The sequence below is a fragment of the Pristiophorus japonicus genome, chromosome 11, assembly GCF_044704955.1.
Source record: "Pristiophorus japonicus isolate sPriJap1 chromosome 11, sPriJap1.hap1, whole genome shotgun sequence".
Classification (NCBI taxonomy): Eukaryota; Metazoa; Chordata; class Chondrichthyes; family Pristiophoridae; genus Pristiophorus; species Pristiophorus japonicus.
In genome coordinates this window covers 151987093-152009355 of record NC_091987.1, presented here as the reverse complement: position 1 = coordinate 152009355, position 22263 = coordinate 151987093, and the positions used below count along the sequence as shown (strand labels likewise).

Sequence of the window (22263 nt, the reverse complement as noted above, 5' to 3'; positions counted from 1 at the left end):
GGTCAGGCAGCACCAGTGGAGAGAGAAACGCAGTTAACCTTTCAGGTCGATGACCTTTCGTCATAATCTCATCGACCTGAAACGCTATCTGCGCTTCTCTCTCCACAGATGCTGCCTGACCCGCTGAGTATTTCAGGCAGCCGCAATACTTTCCTTTTGTGTTGGACATTTTATCTGGTGCATTCGTCACATGACCTCCCGCTGCCAATCGTTGCGCTCAGTCAGCCTAACCTTCCCATCTCCAATATTTTTTATAACCAATATTTTTAATGCCCCAATCATTTTTCTCCTGGGTGGGCTGCAGCCGAGTCCAGGAGATGAATCTTTAAATCCTGGAGCGCCCGGGACAATCTAGGGGGGTTGGCAACTGTAGTCGGCTCTTGACCCGGGCACCATTCCATCCCTTGTCCCCACTTTCATCCATTCCAGTCAATGGGGTAGAAATATATTCTCGATGCATCCCTTTTAAAGGCGTAAGCTGGAACATAGGAACAGGAGGAGGCCACTCACCCCCTCGAGCCTGTTCTGCCATTTTATCCGATCATGGCTGATCTGATCTGTATCTTAACTCCATTTGCCCACCTTCGCTCCATATCCCTTATAGAAACACAGAAATTTACAGGAGGCTATTCCGGCCCATCATGTCCGCGCCGGCTGACAAAGAGCTGCACGGCCCTCGGTCAGCAGCCCTGAAGATTACATATAAACCTATGAACAATGAACAATGGCGGAAAGGCAAGGAGCACCCAGCCCAACCAGTCCGCCCCACACAACTGCAACACCCCTTACACTGAAACATTCTACACTCCTCCGCAACTGGAGCCATGTGATCTCCATGTTATCTGACAAAAGTTTATCAAGCTCAGTCATGAGGGCACCAATTGTACCTCAGCACCCACAGCACTTTTTATGGGGGTAGGCTGGAGAGCTGCAGATTTCCTCTCCCCGCTGTGTGAAAGAATGTTTTCTGACATCATCCCTGAACGGACTAGCTGTAATTTTAAGGTTACGGCCCCTTGTTCTGGGCTTCCCCTGCGACCAGAGGAAATAGTCTTTCTCTATCTCCCCTATCGAATCTATTTATCCTTTTAAATACCTCTATGGGATCACGCCCTAACCTTCTGTACTCAAGGGAATTCGACAAGTTTATGCAATCTGTTTCACTGGACTCTGCGTGTTGAAAGATTGGCCTGTCGTCGTGCAGGAAGAATGTGTAGAGCCTTGTGTTGCCGGAGTTTCTGTCCCACTGGGTGGGAGCGAAGGCTTCATCCTGTAATACGAGACCCTGTTGATGGCTCTGATGCCACACTATCCTGCTGTAAGAGGAAGCAGAGCTCTGGCAAACAGAGCAGGAGCTGTCGCCCAGTGCTGGGAATTCAATCATTGACTACTAGCATTCCACAGCAGCATTCCAGCCTAATCACAGTCTCCATTACCGTGACAGCTAAAAGTAATGAGTAACATTCACCAGGGCAGTGCGGGCGGGCGGACGGTGGGAACTGCCTCAGTCTGCTGTTTATACAAAGGCCACTGAGGTATTGCGGCTCCCACTGTGAGAACTATCCCTGCCTGCTATTTATGCCAAAATCGCAGCACCACACAAAGCTCTGTCAAGCCCGTGTGGTGGCTGGTGTGCAACGGCCACCACACGTTAAAAAAATCCACACACAGGCATCTTCCACCCTTGAAGATTTAGTTCGGGACCTGGAATATTAGGTCCTTCATTGAAACACCTGTGAACTTTTTGACGTGGAAGCAAGTCACCTTCGACTTGAGGGACTGCCGAGGATGACGATGCACAAAGATGAAAGAGCAAGGCTTAGAGCCACGGTGATAGGGCAAAGGAGCAACAACATTTGTATTTATATAGCGCCTTTAGCATATGGAGAAGTCCCAAGGCGCTTCACAGGAGTGTTATGCGCTAAATATTTGATACCGAGCCGCATAAGTAGAAAGTAGCACAGGTGATCAAAAGCTTGGTCAAAGAGGTAGGTTTTAACGAGCGTTTTGAAGGAGGAAAGAGAGGTAGTGAGGCAGAGAGGTTTAGGCAGGGAGTTCCAGCGCTTGGGGTCCAGGCAACAGAAGGCACGGCCACCAATGGGAAGTGATTAAAATCCAGGATGCTAAAAAGTCCTGAAATGGAAGAGGGCAGTGATCTCGAAGGGTTGTGGGGCTGGAGGAGATTACAGAGATAGGGAGGGGCGAGGCCATGGAGGGATTTGTAAATAAGGATGAGAATTTTGAAAATCGAGGCGTTGCTTAACTGGGAGCCAACGTAGGTCAGTGAGTACAGGGGTAATGGGTGGGTGGGACTTCGTGAGAGTTAGGACATGGGCAGCCGAGATTTGGATAACCCTGATATTGCAGGGGATTTCCAGTGCAGGGGTTGCCCAGTGCAGGGGATTGCCCAGTGCAGGGGATGCCCAGTGCAGGGGATGTTCAGTGCAGGGATTGCCCAGTGCAGGGTATTTCCACTGCAGGGGATTTCCAGTGCAGGGATTGCCCAGTTCAGGGGATGTCCAGTGCAGGGGATGTCCAGTGCAGGGGATGTCCAGTGCAGGGATTGCCCAGTCCAGGGATTGCACAGTGTAGGGGATGTCCAGTGCAAGGATTGCCCAGTGCAGGGATTGCCCAATGCAGAGATTGCCCAATGCAGAGATTGCCTAGTGTAGGGGCCGTCCAGGGCAGGGATTGCCCAGTGTGGGGATTGCCCAGTGCAGGGATTGCCCAGTGCGGGGACGGTCCAGTGGGGGGATTGCCCATTGCAGGGATTGCCCAGTGCGGGATTGCCCAGTGCGGGGATTGCCCAGTGTGGGGATTGCCCAGTGTGGGGATTGCCCAGTGTGGGGATTGCCCAGTGTGGGGATTGCCCAGTGCGGGGATTGCCCAATGCAGAGATTGCCCAGTGCAGGGGCTGTCCAGTGCAGGGATTGCCCAGTGTGGGGATTGCCCAGAGCGGGGATTGCCCAGTGCGGGGATTGCCCACTGCGGGGATTGCCCAGTGCAGGGATTGTCCAGTGTGGGGGATGGCCCAGTGTGGGGATTGCCCAGTGCGGGATTGCCCAGTGCGGGGATTGCCCAGTGTGGGGATTGCCCAGTGTGGGGATTGCCCAGTGTGGGGATTGCCCAGTGTGGGGATTGCCCAGTGCGGGGATTGCCCAATGCAGAGATTGCCCAGTGCAGGGGCTGTCCAGTGCAGGGATTGCCCAGTGTGGGGATTGCCCAGAGCGGGGATTGCCCAGTGCGGGGATTGCCCAGTGCGGGGATTGCCCAGTGCAGGGATTGTCCAGTGTGGGGATTGCCCAGTGCAGGGATTGCCCAGTGCAGGGATTGCCCAGTGCGGGGATTGCCCAGTGCGGGGATTACCCAGTGCAGGGATTGCCCAGCGCAGGGATTGCCCAGCGCGGGGATTGCCCAGTGCGGGGATTGCCCAGTGCAGGGATGGCCCAGTGCGGGGATTGTCCAGTGCGGGGATTGCCCAGTGCGGGGATTGCCCAGTGCTGAGATTGCCCAGTGCGGGGATTGCCCAGTGCGGGGATTGCCCAGTGCGGGGATTGCCCAGTGCTGAGATTGCCCAGTGCGGGGATTGCCCAGTGCGGGGATTGCCCAGTGCGGGGCTTGCCCAGTGCGGGGCTTGCCCAGTGTGGGGATGGCCCAGTGCGGGGATTGCCCAGTGCGGGGATTGCCCAGTGCGGGGATTGCCCAGTGCGGGGATGGCCCAGTGCGGGGATTGCCCAGTGCGGGGATTGCCCAGTGCGGGGATGGCCCAGTGCGGGGATTGCTCAGTGCGGGGATTGCCCAGTGCGGGGATTGCCCAGTGTGGGGATTGCCCAGTGCGGGGATTGCCCAGTGCGGGGACGGCCCAGTGTGGGGATTGCCCAGTGTGAGGATTGCCCAGTGTGGGGATTGCCCAGTGCGGGGGATGGCCCAGTGCGGGGGATTGCCCATTGTGGGGATTGCCCAGTGCGAGGATTGCCCAGTGCGGGGACGGCCCAGTGTGGGGATGGCCCAGTGCGGGGATGGCCCAGTGCGGGGATTGCCCAGTGCGGGGATTGCCCAGTGTGGGGATTGCCCAGTGCGGGGATTGCCCAGTGCGGGGACGGCCCAGTGTGGGGATTGCCCAGTGTGAGGATTGCCCAGTGTGGGGATTGCCCAGTGCGGGGGATGGCCCAGTGCGGGGGATTGCCCACTGTGGGGATTGCCCAGTGTGGGGATTGCCCAGTGCGGGGATTGCCCAGTGCGGGGATGGCCCAGTGCGGGGATGGCCCAGTGCGGGGATGGCCTAGTGTGGGGATTGCCCGGTGCGGGGGATGGCCCAGTGCTGGGACAGCCCGGTGCGGGGATTGCCCAGTGCAGGGATTGCCCAGTGTGGGGATTGCCCAATGCAGGGATTGCCCAGTGTGGTGATGGCCCAGTGCGGGGATTGCCCAGTGTGGGGATTGCCCAGTGTGGGGATTGCCCAGTGCGGGGATTGCCCAGTGCGGGGATTGCCCAGTGCAGGGATTGCCCAGTGCGGGGATTGCCCAGTGCAGGGATTGCCCAGTACGGGGATTGCCCAGTGTGGGGATTGCCCAGTGCAGGGACGGCCCAGTGCGGGGGATCTGCACCACTCATTCTAGTCCATCTGACCACACAGAAGGACTTCGGCTTAATGCCTGACTCTCAACTCATGGTAACCAAATAGAAAATTGACAAAGCTGATGTAAACAAATTGTTCATGGTGGGAAGTGGCTCAAATTCTAGGGAGAAAAGGAAGTTCTTGTCTAAGAAAGGAGACCCATCATTTCTATCCTTGCCAAGCCCCCATGGTGATGTTAAGGTTGCTATTTCCGTTTTATTCTGTCACGGTCTTGCTCCACCTCATCCAAAGCACCTTCTGCAATGTGACCTCCTCGGCCATACCTTCTGCTCAAGCGTTGTATTATTGCTCATCACTCATTCCCTTCAGTCCACCAATAAGACCAATCTTTCAGGCCCTCCGCTCCCAAAGCCTCTCTGCCTGTCTACCAATCCCCCCTCCTTCAAGTGCTTTCTCTCTGATCACGCCGTTGGTGCGTCCCTCTTTAATCTTCAACGTATCCTGCTCGGCACCTCCTATGCCCTTCGTAAAGGGATTCAACTCTTATCCTCGTGTTCAAATCCCTCGTGGATTTGCCCCTCCCTATCTCTGCATCATCCTCCAGCTCTACAACCGCTGAGATCTCTGTGCTCCTCCAAATCTGGCATCCTGCACATCACTTCACCATTGGTGGCCGTGGGACTCCCTGCCTAAACCTCTCCGCCTCTCTTTCTTCATTTAAGATGCTCCTTAAAACCTACCTCTGTGACCAATATCTCTCTGTCCGAATATCTCCCCAAGTGGCTTGGTGTCAAATTTTGTTTGATGATGCTCTAAGGACGTTTTACTCCATTAAAGGCGCTATATGAAGGCAATTGTTATTGAGATGTTTTTCTGTGCTAAGGACACAATAGAAAAGCAGGAAGTTGGTTGGAAGTTCTTTAATGAAAGAGTAATGGATATAAACTAAGGACTAAGTTACTGCGGATGACCAGTGAGCAAACAGTATAAGTGGATTCAATCCTGTGGATTGCTGAAGAGAGAGCGGACTGAAGGATATTGTGAAATGGATATTCGTGTGGCAGCCTGAGGGAGCGGGTTAGCTGGAGAGGGGGAGCCGGAGACACAGGCCCAGCTGCTGGGAGGGAGCAGCGTGCGGCGACCCAGTCTGCAAATTGGCACAGTCCCGGTCTGCAAGACCATCAGCAGGCCGGGGCCATTAGAGGGAGCAGCGTACGGCGACATACCACTGCAGGGAGCAGCGTGTGCTGCTGCAGGAGGGCGATGGCTGACTGCAGTGCGGGCAGGAGAGGCAAGAGTTCGTAGAGGGACGTGATCGGGGCCCAGGAGAGGCGAGAGTTCGGGGCCCGGGGCCCAGGGGCAGCCATATGTGTGCGCACTAGGTCCGTGCAGCAGAGCAGGTCTCCAGTCGTCCTAGTTAACCCTTGCCACTGGACCAAGACCTAGCTCTGTCAAGCCCGTGTGGTGGCTGGTGTGCAACGGTCACCACACGTTAAATAAATCCACCTATAGGCACCTTCCAGACTTCAACACCCTTCGCGACCTGGAATATTAGGTCCTTCATTGAAACATCTGTAAACTCATCCTTTTTTGGCGTGGAAGCAAGTCACCCTCGATACGAGGGACCGCCTATGAGATGAGGTGATTGTGAGATGGTCAGGAGGTGCAGTTCAAATCTATTAAAAAAAGGAGCAAACCGGTTGAGCCAAATGGGCTTTACCTGTTCCTAAAATTGCTTGGGGACAGATTTCTTCTGAGCACCCTGGGCTGGATTTTTCGGCTCTGCTCATTTCGGGGCGGTAATAGCGGCGGGGCGGTAAAGTTTGCGCCTCAGTCAGTAACATTGGTCAGTTGGGCCCCGAGTGTGGGGCGGGGCGCTAAGGCAGGTGTTGTACACCTCTCTCAGGGCGCTAGGCCGGCTGAGCGTGGGAAAATCCTGAGCTAAACAGCCGGTCTCCGAGCGCCCTAAGGGAGGCTTCTGTGGTTAAAAAAAACACACCTAAAAACACGACCACCATTCCCAATTCCTTAAACAACCCACAATAAGCTACATCGCAAACATAAAACTAAACAAAACAATCAAACTGGCCTCATTCACCAAATTCCGTCACTCGGTGCTGCCGGGACAGCTCTGACCGCCTGGTTTACCATTACGGGCGGACATGCCGCCCAGCCATACACCGCTCGCTGCTGGGGAAAACTGCCGGGGGCACCGACCGACAGCAGCGCCGCTGCTGCGGGGCAATTTCCTGCAGGGTTCGGAAAGGGGGTCACCACCGGGCGATGTGGGGTTGGGCGTGAGCCCGATGTGGGGTGGGGGGGGGGGGGGGGTAGCACGGGCAGCGCGGAAACCCGTTCCCACCGCTTCCGGCCTGGGGCCAATTCCAATCGGGTCGGCCTGTCCACCTGCTCCCCGGCGATGAGGTCTCTTGGGTGGAAACATTCTCCGGGGCTGAAATTGCCCGGCTACATAAGCTCAATTTCAACCCCAGAAAATGTTTCCACTTGTGGGAAACAGCTAGAGGCCATCAATGAAGACTGACATTTGAAGAAAGACTGGATTGACTCGGCTTATATTCACTGGAATTTAGAAGAATGAGGGGGGGATCTCATAGAAACATATAAAATTCTGACGGGATTTTACAGGTTAGATGCAGGAAGAATGTTCCCAATGTTGGGGAAGTCCAGAACCAGGGGTCACAGTCTAAGGATAAGGGGTAAGCCATTTAGGACCGAGATGAGGAGAAACTTCTTCACTCAGAAAGTTGTGAACCTGTGGAATTCTCTACCACAGAAAGTTGTTGAGGTCAGTTCGTTGGATATATTCAAAAGGGAGTTAGATGTGGCCCTTACGGCTAAAGGGATCAAGGGGTATGGAGAGAAAGCAGGAATGGGGTACTGAAGTTGCATGATCAGCCATAACCATATTGAATGGCGGTGCAGGCTCGAAGGGCTGAATGGCCTGCTCCTGCACCTATTTTCTATGTTTCTAATATAAGATGGAAACGTAAAAAATAGGTGCAGGAGTAGGCCATTCGGCCCTTCGAGCCTGCACCACCATTCAATAAGATCATGGCTGATCATTCACCTCAGTACCCCTTTCCTGCTTTCTCTCCATACTCCTTGATCCCCTTAGCCGTAAGGGCCATATCTAACTCCCTCTTGAATATATCTAACGAACTGGCATCAATAACTTTCTGCGGCAGGGAATTCCACAGGTTAACAACTCTCTGAGTGAAGAAATTTCTCCTCATCTCAGTCCTAAATGGCCTACCCCTTATCCTAAGACTATGTTCCCTGGTTCTGGACTTCCCCAACATCGGTAACATTCTACCTGCATCTAACCTGTCCAGTCCCGTCAGAATCTTATATGTTTCTCTGAGATCCCCTCTCATTCTTCTAAACTCCAATGTATAAAGGCCCAGTTGATCCAGTCTCTCCTCATGTGTCAGTCCAGCCATCCCGGGAATCAGTCTGGTGAACCTTCGCTGCACTCCCTCAATAGCAAGAACGTCCTTCCTCAGATTAGGAGACCAAAACTGAACACAATATTCCAGGTGGGACCTCACCAAGGCCCTGTACAACTGCACTAATCACCAAGAAATCCAATAAGGAATTCAGAAGAAACCTCTTTACTTGGAGAGTGGTGAGAATGTGGAACTCGTTACCACAGGGAGTGGTTGAAGCGAATAGTATAGATGCATTTAAGGGGAGGCTAGACAAGCATATGAGGGAGAAGCGAATAGAGGGTCACGCTGATAGATTTAGATGAGGAAAGACAGGAGGAGGCTCGAGTGGAGCATAAACGCCGGCATGGACTGGTTAGGCCAAATGGTCTGTTTCTGTGTTGTATGTCCTGTGTAATCCGATGATTGGTCGCTGCGGATTTTCCAATTGGCTACCAGTGACCATGGAGCTCCCCTATATTGTTCACTGATTGGATAACCAAACTTCGAGAAGAACAGATATTGGTGCTCAGAGAAAACGACCAATGTTACGATGCTTAAACTGCTTACCTCGAAACAATGCCTCGGGTATTGAGGATTGACACCTGGAAAATTGCTCCCATAGGGCTGACTCCCCGATCAGCCCATCCAGCAGTGAAGCAGCATTCCCAGAAAAATCAATGGACAGAAATCAGAAGCCAGAATTACCCGGACCAACCCAGGTCAGGGATCCAGTAAAAATTTCCCCCGGGGACCTCCCTGCCTTCTTTCTGCCTCATTCCCAGGCTGTGGGAGCCTTTACATTGGTCTCCTCTACATTGGGGAGACCAAACATAGATTGGGTGACTGCTTTGCAGAACATCTCTGTTCAGTCCGTAAGTGTGACCCGGAGCTTCCGGTCGCCTGTCACTTTAATTCCCCGCTCCACTCTCACTCTGACCTTTCCGTCCTCGGCCTCCGACACTGTTCCGATGAAGCTCAACACAAGCTTGAGGAACAGCACCTCATCTTTCGTTTAGGCACTTTACAGCCTTCTGGACTCAACATCGAGTTCAACAATTTCAGACCATAACCTCTGCCCCTATTTATTCCCAGGGCAGTTGTTGATGATTCAGCCATTCCCATTTACACTCTATCTAGACTCAGCTTTTGTTTCTTAATGTCCCACTACCATCGCCTTTTGCCTCACACCATCATCCCTTTTGTCTCTCTGATCTCTCCTGCCTTCCACCCTATCACAGACCTTCCCTTTTGTTCTTTCTCCCCTCCCCCTTTCCCAGCTCCTGCACTTCCTTAAAACCTGTTGCATCTCTAACTTTTTCCAGTTCTGACGCAGGGTCATCGACCTGAGACGGTAACTGTTTCTCTCTCCACAGAAGCTGCCTGACCTGCTGAGTATTTCTGCCATTTTCTCTTCATACCCGACCAAGGTCTCCTCGGGCCACCCCACCGCTCCCACCCCCCAATCCCCCACCCTCCCCGGGGTGGGAATCGGGCACTTACTCTCTGCAGCATGGTGAGTAAGTTGCATTTCTCTTTGGCGAAGTGCTGATGCTCGACCTCCGCCTGCTGCTCTATCTGTCCGGCCTGACTTCTCAACGATGCCAGTTTTTTCTGTTAGAGTAAAGCAGTGGCCTCATGAGAAACATCTTCAAATAAAAGGTGTCTGACTGGTCATTGAATTTATATTAAAACATTAATTATCAAGTAGTTATGTGGAAAAAAATTAAAAGGAATGACTTGGATTTATATAGCGCCTTTCATGACCATCGGGCGTCTCAAAGAGCTTTACAGCAATGAAGTACTTTTGGAGTGTAGTCACTGTTGTAACGTGGGAAATGCAGCAGCCAACTTGCGCACAGCAAGCTCCCACAAGCAGCAATGTGATAATGGCCAGATCATCTGTTTTTGTTATGCTGATTGAGGGATAAACATGAGGCCTTGGACAACGTGGACTATTTTCCATACCTCGGGAGCCTACTGTCAACAAGGGCAGACATCGATGACAAAGTCCAACACCGCCTCCAGTTTGCGAGTGCAGCCTTCGGTCGCCTGAGAAAGAGAGTGTTTGAAGACCAGAACCTCAAACCCAGCACCAAGCACGGTTTACAGAGCAGTGGTGATACGTGCCCTCCTATAAGGCTCAGAGCCATGGACTATGTACAGCAGGCACCACGGCGGCGGCCATGGGCAGCGTGGAGGCCCCGACCTACGAGGGAACATCAGTGGCAGGTCGGGGCCATAAAAGGAGCGGTGAGTGGCGGCCATGGGCAGTGTGAAGGCCACTACAAGGTACAGCGCGAGCTGCTGCAGGAGGGCGATGGCTGTGAAGAGTGACGTCATCAAGGTCTAGGTCGGTGATTGGAGCGTGGGCAGATACAGCAGGAGCGGCGAGAGACTGTGGAGGGACGTGATCGAGTCTCAGGGGAGGCGTGAGTTTGGGGCCAGGGGCAGTACGGGCCAGCCCACACTGCGATACATGTGCGCACTAGGTCCTTGCAGCAGAGCAGGTCTCCAGTTGTCCTGGTTAACCCTTGCCACTGGACCAAGACCTAGCTTTGTCAAGCCTGTGTGATGGCTGGTGTGCAATGGCCACCCCACGTTAAAAAAATCCACGCACAGGCATCTTCCACCCTTCAGGATGTAGTTCAGGTCCTTCACTGAAACACCTGTGAACTCGTCCTTTTTTTGGCATGGAAGCAAGTCATCCTCGTTTCGAGGGACTGCGTATGATGATGACAGCAGGCACCTCAAAGCACTGGAGAAGTACCACCAACACTGCTTCCGTAAGATCCTGCAAATCCATTGGCAGGATAGGCGCACCAACATCAGTGTTTTCGCCCAGGCCAACATCCCCAGCATCGAAGCATTGACCACGCTCGATCAGCTCTGCTGGACAGGCCATATTGTCCGCATGCTTGACATGAGACTCCCAAAGCAAGCGCCCTTCTCGGAGCTCAGACACGGCAAGCGAGCCCCAGGTGGGCAGAGGAAACGTTTCAAGGACACCCTCAAAGCCTCCTTGATAAAGTGCAATATCCCCACCGCCACCTGGGAGTCCCTGGCCAAAGACTGACCTAAGTGGAAGAAGTGCATCCGGGAGGGCGCTGAGCACCTCGAGTCTCTATGTTGAGAGCAAGCTGAAACCAAGCGTCGAAGAAGTGTGCGGCAACCCAGGCCCCCCACCCACATGTCCCTTCAACCACCATCTGCCCCACCTGTGACACAGACTGTAGGTCCCGCATAGAGCTCATCGGTCAACTGAAAACTCATTTTTAGTGTGGAAGCAAGTCATCTTCGACTCCGAGGAACTGCCCAAGCGAGAGAGAAATATTGGCCAGGACACCGGGGATAACTCCCCTAGTCTTCTTTGAAATAGTGCCATGGGATCTTTTACATCCACCTGAGGAGGTCAGACGGGGCCTCGGTTTAACGTCTCATCCGAAAGACGGCACCTCCGACAATGTAGCGCTCCCTCAGCACTGCACTGGAGTGTCAGCCTAGATTTTTGTGCTCAAGTCCCTGGAGTGGGACTTGAATGCACAACCTTCTGACTCAGAGGCAAGGGTGCTGCCCATTGAGCCATAGCTGACAGAAATTAAACTCAAAAAGATGTAATTTTTTTCCCTTTACTCTTTACGGTAAAACGCAACCAAATTCTATATTCGTCCATAGGATGTTGGCAATGCTGGCATTTACTGTCCATCCCTAGTGTCTCAGAGGGCATTAACAATCAACCTGACAATGTGGGTCTGGGGCCAGACCGGGTTTGGGGTAACGAGTTCCCTTGTCGTGAGTGAACCAGTTGGGTTTTTGGGAGATTTCTGCAGCTTCCGTGGCCGTGTTCTCCAGTGCCGGTCCACCAGTTAGTGAACTCAACCTCACATGTGGTCATGGTGGGATTTGAACTCAGCGCCTCTAGGCAGGGGGGTGCTAGGTCAGCGGCAAGCATAGCACGCAAAGGCCAAGACTTTCCTCGGAGCGGCGCCCACTCTGCCGTCAGCCCAGGAAAATCCCAGGCTAATGCACTTCCGACAGGCCTCAGTGAAATGTAAACAGAGCATGACTTGGAACACGTGTTTACCTTGGCCCTGGTGAAGTGCCAACCTTTGGGTATATTATTCCCTACCTACATAACCCAGCTCTCTTCCAGCAATAATATATGACAAATCTCACATCTGTGCACACATTCTGTCGGCTGTTTGCATTTCTGCATTTCTATGTCACCTATTTATGATGAAATTAATGGCGGTAAACATACTGGAGGTGAAATTGGTCTTTGCCGGCAGTGTGAAACGGGTGCAGAATGAATCAGCAGCCAGTATGAGAAAGAAAAGTGGGTGTGATGTAAAACAGATTGTCGATTCGTTAGGAGAGGGTTTCACATGACCATGAAAGACCAATTTCACCTCCGTCACGTTGCAATCGCATTATCCCACCACTGGAGGTTCTCCAGCACCACCACTGCACGAGGTGAGAATCACAGTGAGAAAAGTTTACATACTGGAGCAGTTTAGCTATCAGGAAAGATTAGATCGGTTGGGGTTGTGTTCTTTGGAACAGAGGAGGCTGAGGGGAAAACTTATTGAGGTGTATAAAATTATGAGGGTTAGATAGAGTGGATCTGCAACAACTGAGCAGAGTGGCGCAGCGGAAGTGTGCTGGGCCCATAACCCAGAGATCAATGGATTGAAACCATTCTCTGCTAGCAGCAAGATCAACTTTTGGGGTACTGAAGGAATGATCAGCCATGATCTAATTGAATGGCAGTGCAGGCTCGAAGGGCTGAATGGCCTACTCCTGCACCTATTTTCTATGTTTCTATGACCGATTTCCCTTAGCAGAGGGGTCAACAACCAGGGGGCATAGATTTAAAGTAATTGCGGAGAGGTTTAGAGGGGATATGAGGGGAAATTCCTTCACCCAGAGGATGGTGCGGGTCTGGAACTCACTGCCTGAAAGGGTGGTAGAGGCAGAAACCCTCACCACATTTAAAAAGTACTTGGATGTGCACCTGAAGTGCCGTAACCTACAGGGCTACGGACCAAGAGCTGGAAAGTGGGATTAGGCTGGATAGCTCTTGGTCGGCCGGCACCGACACGATGGGCTGAAATGGCCCCCTTCCGTGCTGTAAATTTCTATGGTTCTATGATTGGTAGCGTCAATTATAAAAGCACTGACAGGGGCTTCCAAAGAAATCAACTCGCCCCAACAGTCTGCTCTGCTGAGGGATTTGCTGAACATCGACTCTGGGATCTTGCAGCAAAGGCCACAACCAGAGCTGGCCAAACAGCTCCTCGACTGGGAAGCAGTCAGCAGTCTGAAAGGGCGGTGGAAACAGATTCACTCGTGACATTCAAAAAGGAATTGGTTAAATACTTGAAAAGGAAAAATGTGCAGTGCTATGGGGAAAGAGCGGGGGAGTGGGACTAATTGGATCACTCTTTCAGAGAGCTGGCACAGGTATGATGGGCTGAAGGGCCACCTTTTCTTTTCTGTTTCATTCTATAATTCCCTGATGCCAAAAATTAGCTTTATTTCTTTATTTTTTTGAACTAATTTTGTCCCTTTCTAGGGATTATCCGGTTTTATCACATTGCTGTTTGTGGGAGCTTGCTGTGCGCAAATTGGCTGCCGCGTTTCCCACATTACAACAGTGACTGCACTCCAAAAGTACTTCATTGGCTGTAAAGTGCTTTGAGACGTCCGGTGGTAGTGAGAGGCACTATATAAATACAAGTCTTTCTTTTTCTTCGCTCCAAGAGCCCCTGTGTGCGATACACCTGTCTGCACAAAGTCACTCACCTCCCTTGTCGCAATACTCTGTTGGTATTCTGCCATTTCCCCCAGGAGCTGTTTGGAGAGGTTCTCCTTCTCTTCTTCAAGCCTGCTCTCCAGCTCCAGCTGCTGAAACTCTAAATCGTCGTATCGTTTCATCTCTGTATCCAACTGTTCACCATCCTGTCGAAACATAACCCGGCCAAACACTGCTTAACATGCAACCAGGAGCACTCCACTACAAACTCTGCTCTCTCTATCTTTTAGCATGTTACCGCAGCCTTTTATGCCCCAAACTCATGGTCTACAAGGCTGCATTGATATCTGCCCTCCTGAATAGCGCAGAGATTTGGGCCATATGCAGTAGATACTTCAAATCGCTGGAGAAATACCACCAACAATGTCTCCGCAAGATCCTGCAAATCCCCTGGGAGGACAGATGCACCAACGTCAGTGTTCTCGATCAGGCCAACATCCCCAGCATTGAAGCACGACCACACTCGAGCAGCTCCATTGGGCAGGACACATTGTTCGCATGTCTGACACGAGACTCCCAAAGCAAGCGCTCTACTCGGAACTCCTACACGGCAAGCGAGCCCCAGGTGGGCAGAGGAAACATCTCAAGGACACCCTCAAAGCCTCCCTGATAAAGTGCAACATCCCCACTGACACCTGGGAGTCCCTGGCCAAAGACCGCCCTAAGTGGAGGAAGTGCATCCGGGAGGGCACTGAGTACCTCGAGTCTTGTTGCGGAGAGCATGCAGAAACCAAGCACAGGCAGCGGAAGGAGCATACGGAAAACCTGTCCCACCCTTTGCCTCAACCACTGTCTGTCCCACCTGTGACAGGGACTGTGGCTCTCGTATTGGACTCTTCAGCCACCGAAGAACTCATTTTTCGAGTGGCAGCAAGTCTTCCTTGATTTCGAGGGACTGCCTATGATGATACCTCGATACCAAGGGCCAGTTCCAAGGGCTGGTTCCCCAATGCACAGAAAGCCAGGCACTGCCGTGGGGCCACGATTTCCTACCCGGGTCTTCCTGTGGTCGCCATGCCTCACCGTGAGCCCTCATTGGGGGAGCGAGCCCAATAACTTGCTTCCAAACAAGGTTTTGATACCCAGCCTGTGCAGCATTAGACACATATGTGCTCAGCCTCCCTTGTTGTCAATGAAGCAGCCAATCTCTGCTCAATGCCTCCCCGTGTCTCAACAAGAGAGAGAGATTGAAATGAAACATGCGGAAGAAATTCTATGCTAGATACAAAAGAACATAAGAAATAGGAGCCATTTGGCCCCTCGAGCCTGCTCCACCATTCAATAAGATCATGGCTGATCTGATCAAGGACTCAGCTCCACTTCCCTGCCCGCTCCCCATAACCCTTTACTCCCTTATCGCTCAAAAATCTGTCTATCTCCACCTTAAATATATTCAATGACCCAGCCTCCACAGCTCTCTGGGGCAGAGAATTCCAAAGATTCACGACTCAGAGAAGAAATTCCTCCTCAAGTCTGCTTGAAATACAAACCACATGGAGGTCACAAAGTATTCGGGATAGATGGCCCTCCAGCAATAGGAAGGGAGAAGCACTTTATTTTTCCAGCTTCTACCCCGAGAATATCTTGCAGTATATTTCCGCTTCCCACCCATTGCGGATTGCCGATGGGAACCACACGATTTTCAGCTTGCTGCATTTGTACTCCCGGCTGGCAATTTGAAACTCTTCCCCATTCGTGTTTATTTTCAATCTGCTCTTTCATTCCTCCTCCACTTTCCAGCTGTTACACGGAGAGTAGAATGGAGAACTGACACATCCGGCCGGGGAATGCCGTCATAATTCCAATGAGAGCGTCAATCGGGGCAACTGTGAGAGGCTGGTCACAGAACGACACTTTATACTCCGAAACATTACTGCCGGCCACGATTTTAATCTCACTGTAATTTCATCTCAGATTCATCAAGGCATGGAAGAGTGTGTGAAGATAGTAGGAATAATAGAAGGAATTTTTGTCATTTTATAACCTAAGGTTTTATTTAATAAAAAAATCATACAGAGATTTTAAATCGATAAAACACTGCAACACCGATCTGTCCATTCCCTGTGTACAGTAGTTCTAACTAATCTGTCCATTCCGTGTGTACAGTAGTTCTATCTGATCTCTCCATTCCCCTGTATATAGTTCTATCTGATCTGTCCATTCCCTGTGTACAGTAGTTCTATCTGATCTCTCCATTCCCTGTGTACAGTAGTTGTATCTGATCTCTCCATTACCCTGTGTACAGTAGTTCTATCTGATCTCTCCATTCCCCTGTGTACAGTAGTTCAATCTGATCTCTCCTTTCGCGTGTACAGTAGTTCTATCTGATCTGTCCATTTGCCCTGTGAACAGTAGCTCTATCTCATCTTTCCATTCCCCCTGTGTACAGTAGTTCTATCTGATCACTCCATTCCCCTTGTGTACAGTAGTTCTATCTGATCTCTCCATTCCCCTGTGTACAGTAGTTCCACCTGATCTCTCCATTCCCCTGTGTACAGTAGTTCTATCTGATCTCTCGATTCTCCCGTGTACAGTAGTTCAATCTGATCTGTCCATTCGCGTGTACAGTAGTTCTATCTGATCTGTCCATTCGTCCTGTGAACAGTAGTTCCACCTGATGTGTCCATTCCTTGTGTACAGTAGTTCTATCTGATCTGTCCATTCCCTGTGTACAGTAGTTCTAACTGATCTGTCCATTCCGTGTGTACAGTAGTTCTATCTGATCTCTCCATTCCCTGTGTACAGTAGTTCTAACTGAACTGTCCATTCCCTGTGCACAGTAGTTCTAACTGATCTCTCCAGTCCCTGTGTACAGTAGTTCTATCTGATCTGTCCATTCCGTGTGTACAGTAGTTCGATCTGATCGCTCCATTCCCCTGTATATAGTTCTATCTGATTTGCCCATTCCCTCTGTACAGTAGTTCTATCTGATCTGTCCGTTTCCCTGTGTACAGTAGTTCTATCTGATCTGTCATTCCCTGTGTACAGTAGTTCTATCTGATCTGTCCGTTTCCCTGTGTACAGTAGTTCTATCTGATCTGTCCATTCCCGTGTACAGTAGTTCTATCTGATCTCGCCATTCCCTGTGTACAGTAGTTCTATCTGATCTGTCCATTTCCCTGTGTAGAGTAGTTCTATCTGATCGGTCCATTCCCTGTGTACAGTAGTTCTCTGATAATTCCATTCCCTGTGTACAGTAGTTCTATCTGATCTCTCCATTCCCTGTGTACAGTAGTTGTATCTGATCTCTCCATTCCCCTGTGTACAGTAGTTCTATCTGATCTCTCCATTCCCCTGTGTACAGTAGTTCAATCTGATCTGTCCATTCGTGTGTACAGTAGTTCTATCTGATCTCTCCATTCCCCTGTGTACAGTAGTTCTATCTGATCTGTCCATTTGCCCTGTGAACAGTAGTTCTAACTCATCTCTCCATTCTCCCTGTGTACAGTAGTTCTATCTGATCACTCAATTCCCCTTGTGTACAGTAGTTCTATCTGATCTCTCCATTCCCTGTGTACAGTAGTTCTATCTGATTTGTCCATTCCCTGTGTACAGTAGTTCTATCTGATCTATTCATTCCCTGTGTTCAGTAGTTTTATCTGATCTCTCAATTCCCTGTGTACATTAGTTTTATCTGATCTCTCCATTCCTGTGTAGTCGTTCTATCTGATCTCTCCATTCCCCTGTGTACAGTGGTTCTATCTGATCTCTCCATTCTCTGTGTACAGTAGTTACATCTGATCTCTCCATTCCCTGTGTACAGTAGTTCTATCTGATTGCTCCAATCCTGTGTATACAGTAGTTCAATCGGATCTGTCCATTCCCTGTGTACAGTAGATCTATCTGATCTCTCCATTCCATATACAGTAGTTCTATCTGATCTCTCCATTCCATATACAGTAGTTCTATCTGATCTGTCCATTCCCTGTGTACAGTAGTTCTATCTGAGCTGACCATTCCCTGTGTACAGTAGATCTACCTGATCTGTCCATCACCTCTGTGTACATTAGTTTTATCTGATCTGTCCATTCCCTGTGTACAGTATTTCTCTCTGATCTCTCCATTCCCTGTGTACAGTAGTTCTATCTGATCTCCCCATTCCCTGTGTAAAGTAGTTCTATCTGATCTGTCCATTCCAAGTACAGTAGTGCTATATGATCGCTCCATTCCCTGTGTACAGTAGTTCTGCTGATCTATCCAAACCCCTGTGTAAATCGATCTACCTGATCTGTCCAGTCCCTGTGTACAGTACTTCTACCTGATCTGTCCATTCCCTGTGTACAGAAGTTCAATCTGATCTGTCCATTCCCATATACAGTAGTTCTATCTGAGCTGTCCATTCCCTGTACACGGTAGATCTACCTGATCTGTCCATCACCTCTGTGTAAAGCAGTTCTATCTGATCTGTCCATTCCCTGTGTACAGTAGTTCTCCCTGATCTCTACATTCCCTGTGTACAGGAGCTCTATCTGATCTGTCCATTCTCTGTGTACTTTAGTCCTATCTGATCTGCCCATTCCTTGTACAGTAGTGCTATCTGATCTCTCCATTCCCTGTGTACAGTAGTTCTACCTGATCTGTCCATTCCCTGTATACAGTAGTTATACATGATCTGTCCATTCCCCTGTGTACTGTAGATCTACCTGATCTGTCCATTCCTGTATAAAGTAGTTCTATCTGATCTGTCCATTTTCTATCTGATCTCTCCAATCCCGCGTATACAGTAGTTCGATTGGATCTGTCCATTCCCTGTGTACAGTCGATCTATCTGATCTGTCCATTCCCTGTGTACAGTAGTTCTATCTGATCTCTCCATTCCATGTACAGTAGTTCTATCTGATCTGTCCATTCCCTGTGTACAGTAGTTCTATCTGATCTCTCCATTCCATGTGTACAGTAGTTCTATCTTATCTGTCCATTCCCCTGTATACAGTAGTTCTATCTGATCTGACCATTCCCTGTGTACAGTAGTTCTATCTGATCTCTCCATTCTCTGTGCACAGTAGTTCTATCTGATCCGTCCATTCCCGTATACAGTAGTTCTATTTGATCTGTTAATTCCCTGTGTACAGTAGTTCTCTCAGATCTCTCCAATCCCGTGTATACAGTAGTTCGATCAGATCTGTCCATTCCCTGTGTAAAGTAGATCTATCTGATCTCTCCATTCCCCCCATGTACAGTAGTTCTATCTGATCTCTCCATTCCCCTGTGTACAGTAGATCTATCTGATCTCTCCATTCCATATACATTAGTTCTATCTGATCTCTCCATTCCCTGTGTATAGTAGTTCTATCTGATCTCTCCATTCCCTGTGTACAGCAGTTCTATCTCATCTGTCCATTCCCTGTGTTCAGTAGTTCTATCTGATCTCTCCATTCCCCCTGTGTACAGTAGTTCAAGCTGATCTGTCCATTCCCTGTGTACAGTAGTTGTGTCTGATCTGTCCATTGCCTTGTACAGTTGTTCTACCTTATCTGTCCATTCCCCCTGTGTATAGTAGTTCAAGCTGATCTGTCCATTCCCTGTGTACAGTAGTTCTATCTGATCTCTCCATTCCCTGTGTACAGCAGTTCTATCTCATCTGTCCATTCCCTGTGTTCAGTAGTTCTATCTGATCTCTTCATTCCCCCTGTGTACAGTAGTTCAAGCTGATCTCTCCATTCCTCTGTGTACAGTAGTTGTGTCTGATCCCTCCATTCCATATACAGTAGTTCTATCTGATCTGTCCATTCCCTGTGTACAGTAGTTCTATCTGATCTCTCCATTCCCCTGTGTGCAGTAGTTCTATATGATCTCTCCATTCCCCTGTGTATAGTAGTTCTATCTGATCTGTCCATTCCCCCTGTGTACAGTAGTTCTATCTGATCTGTCCATTCCCTGTGTACAGTAGTTCTATCTGATCTGTCCATTCCGTGTGTACAGTAGTTCTATCTGATGTGTCCATTCCCTGTGTACAGTAGTTCTATCTGGTCTGTCCATTCCCTGTGTTCAGTAGTTCTATCTGATCTCTCCATTCCCCCTGTGTACAGTAGTTCTATCTGATCAGTTTGGGTGGAGCTAAGAAACAGCAAGGGGCAGAAAACATTGGTGGGAGTTGTTTATAGGCTCTCAAACATTGGTTGTAATGTAGGGCACGGTATAAATCAGGAAATTAGAGGTGTAGGTCACAAGGGGAATACAGTAATCATGAGGGATTTTAGTCTCCGTTTCGACTGAGCAAACGAAATATGTTGTACCAAGTATAGCGGCCCGAATCCGGAACCCTCGGGATCGAGGCCGTTCCAGACTCCACGTTTTTCCGGACTTTGCAACGTCTTTGTGACGTCACGAATTCGGAAACACCCGAGCCCAGGTTCAGGTATTACCAGATTTCGGAACGGCAAAAAGGCGGGTGGGGAGCGAGGGGGTGGCGGGGGAGGTGTTCAGGTCGCCGGCCCCTTCGTGAAGGACGTGTTCAGGCCGGCCCCGTCGCGGAGGATGTGTTCGGGTCGCGGGCCCCGTCGCGGAGGTGGTGCTCGGACTGGCCCCGTCGCGGAGGAGGTGTTTGGGCGGGTCGGCGAGGAGGCCCCGAGGCAAGGGCAATGGCGGGACCTCGAGGTCGGCAGAGTCGGCGGCTGCGGAATCCGGAACGTTCCGGAAGTCCGGATTTTGGATGCAGCATCTGCAATAGTGTGGAGGACGAGTTCATGGAATGTATACAGGATAGTTTTCTAGATCAGTATGTTGAGGAACCAACTAGGGAACAGGTTATTTTAGATCTAGTGTTGAGCAATGAGAAAGGATTAATTAATAACCTTGTAGTAAAGGGGCCTTTAGGGAAGAGTGACCATAATATGATAGAATTTTATATTGAGTTTGAAAGTGATTTAGTTAAGTCCAAAACTAGGGTCTTAAATCTAAACAAAGCAAACTATGTAATTATAAGGTGAGAGTTGGTTAAGGTAGATTGGGAAATTACATTAAAAGGTATGACGGTAGACAAGCAATGGATAGCATTTAAATAATTAATACATAATTTACAACAAACATATGCTTCTTTTAAGGCACAAAAACCCCACAGGAAAAGTGAACCAACCGTGGCTAACGAGAAGTTAAAGACAGTATTCGATCAAAGGAAGAGTCTTATCATGTTGCCAAAAAGAGCAGTAGGCCTGAGGATTGGGAGGATTTTAGAATTCAGCAAAAGATCAAGAAATTGATAAGGAAAGGGAAAATTAGCAAGAGACATAAAAACAGAATGTAAACGTTTATACAGGTATGTAAATATAAGAGATTAGTGAAGTTCGAAGACACAAAAAAATTCAGGAAATAATGGGAACCAAGGGCATCGAGTGAATGAGGAACTTAAAGAAATTAGTATAAGTAAAGACATACTGGAGAAATTAATGGGACTAAGAGTTGACAAATCCCCTGGACCTGATGGCCTGCATCCTAGGGTTTTGAAAGAGGTAGCTGCAGAGATAGTGCATGCACTGGTATTAATCTTCCAGAATTCCCTCGATTCTAGAACAATCCCAAACGATTGGAAGGTAGCAACGTCACTCCACTATTTAAAAAAAGAGGAAGAGAAAATCCGGAACTATAGGCCAGTTAGCCTGACATCAGTCGTAGGGTACTTAGATAACAGAGCACTTAGAAAATCGTAATATGCTTAGGTAGAGTCAACATGGTTTTATGAAAGGGAAATTGTGTTTGACTAATCTGTTAAGAGTTTTATTGAAGATGTAACTAGTAGGATGGTTAAGGTGAACCAGTAGATTTAGTATATTTGGATTTTCAAAAAGCATTCGATAAGGTGCCACACATGAGGTTATTACACAAAATTAGGACTTATGGAATTGGTGGTAATAAATTAGAATGGATTGAGGATTGGTTAATGGACATAAATCAGAGAGTAGGAATAAACGGGCCTTTTTGGGATTGGCAGGTTTAACTAGTGGGGTGCCGCAAGGATCAGTACTGGGTCCTCAGCTATTTACAATCTATATCAATGATTTGGATGAAGAGACCGAGTGTAATGTATCTACGTTTCCTGCTGATACAAAGTTACTTGGGAAAGTAATCTGTGAGGAGGATGCAAAGAGGCTGCAGAGATATAGACACATTTATTGAGTGGGCACGAACATGGCAACTGGAATACAATATAGGGAAGTGTGAATTTATCCACTTTGGTAGGAAAAGCAAAGAAACAGAATATTTGTTGAATGGCAACAGACTGGGAAATGTTTGCATTCAGAGGGACCTGGATGTCCTTGTACACGAATCACTGAAAGTTAACATGCAGGTACAGCAAGAAATTGGGAAAGCAAATGGTATGTTAGCCTTTTGAGTACAGGGGCAGGGAGGTATTGCTACAGTTGTACAGGGCCTTGGTGAGACCACACCTGGAGTATTGTGAACAGTTTTGGTCTCCTAACTTGAGG

General features: G+C 49.5%; 1 protein-coding gene across 4 annotated transcripts in view; it reads right to left on the bottom strand.

Annotated features, from left to right (window-relative positions):
- phldb2b (pleckstrin homology-like domain, family B, member 2b) overlaps window positions 1–22263 on the bottom strand; it is a 457175-nt gene that overhangs the window by 143851 nt on the left and 291061 nt on the right. For all 4 annotated transcript variants that reach the window (XM_070894178.1, XM_070894179.1, XM_070894180.1 and 1 more), the window contains 2 exons: window positions 13831–13986; window positions 9529–9639 (listed from right to left, as the gene is read on the bottom strand). In XM_070894178.1, coding sequence (XP_070750279.1) covers window positions 9529–9639; window positions 13831–13986 — 267 coding nt within the window. The remainder of the gene's footprint in view (window positions 1–9528; window positions 9640–13830; window positions 13987–22263) is intronic.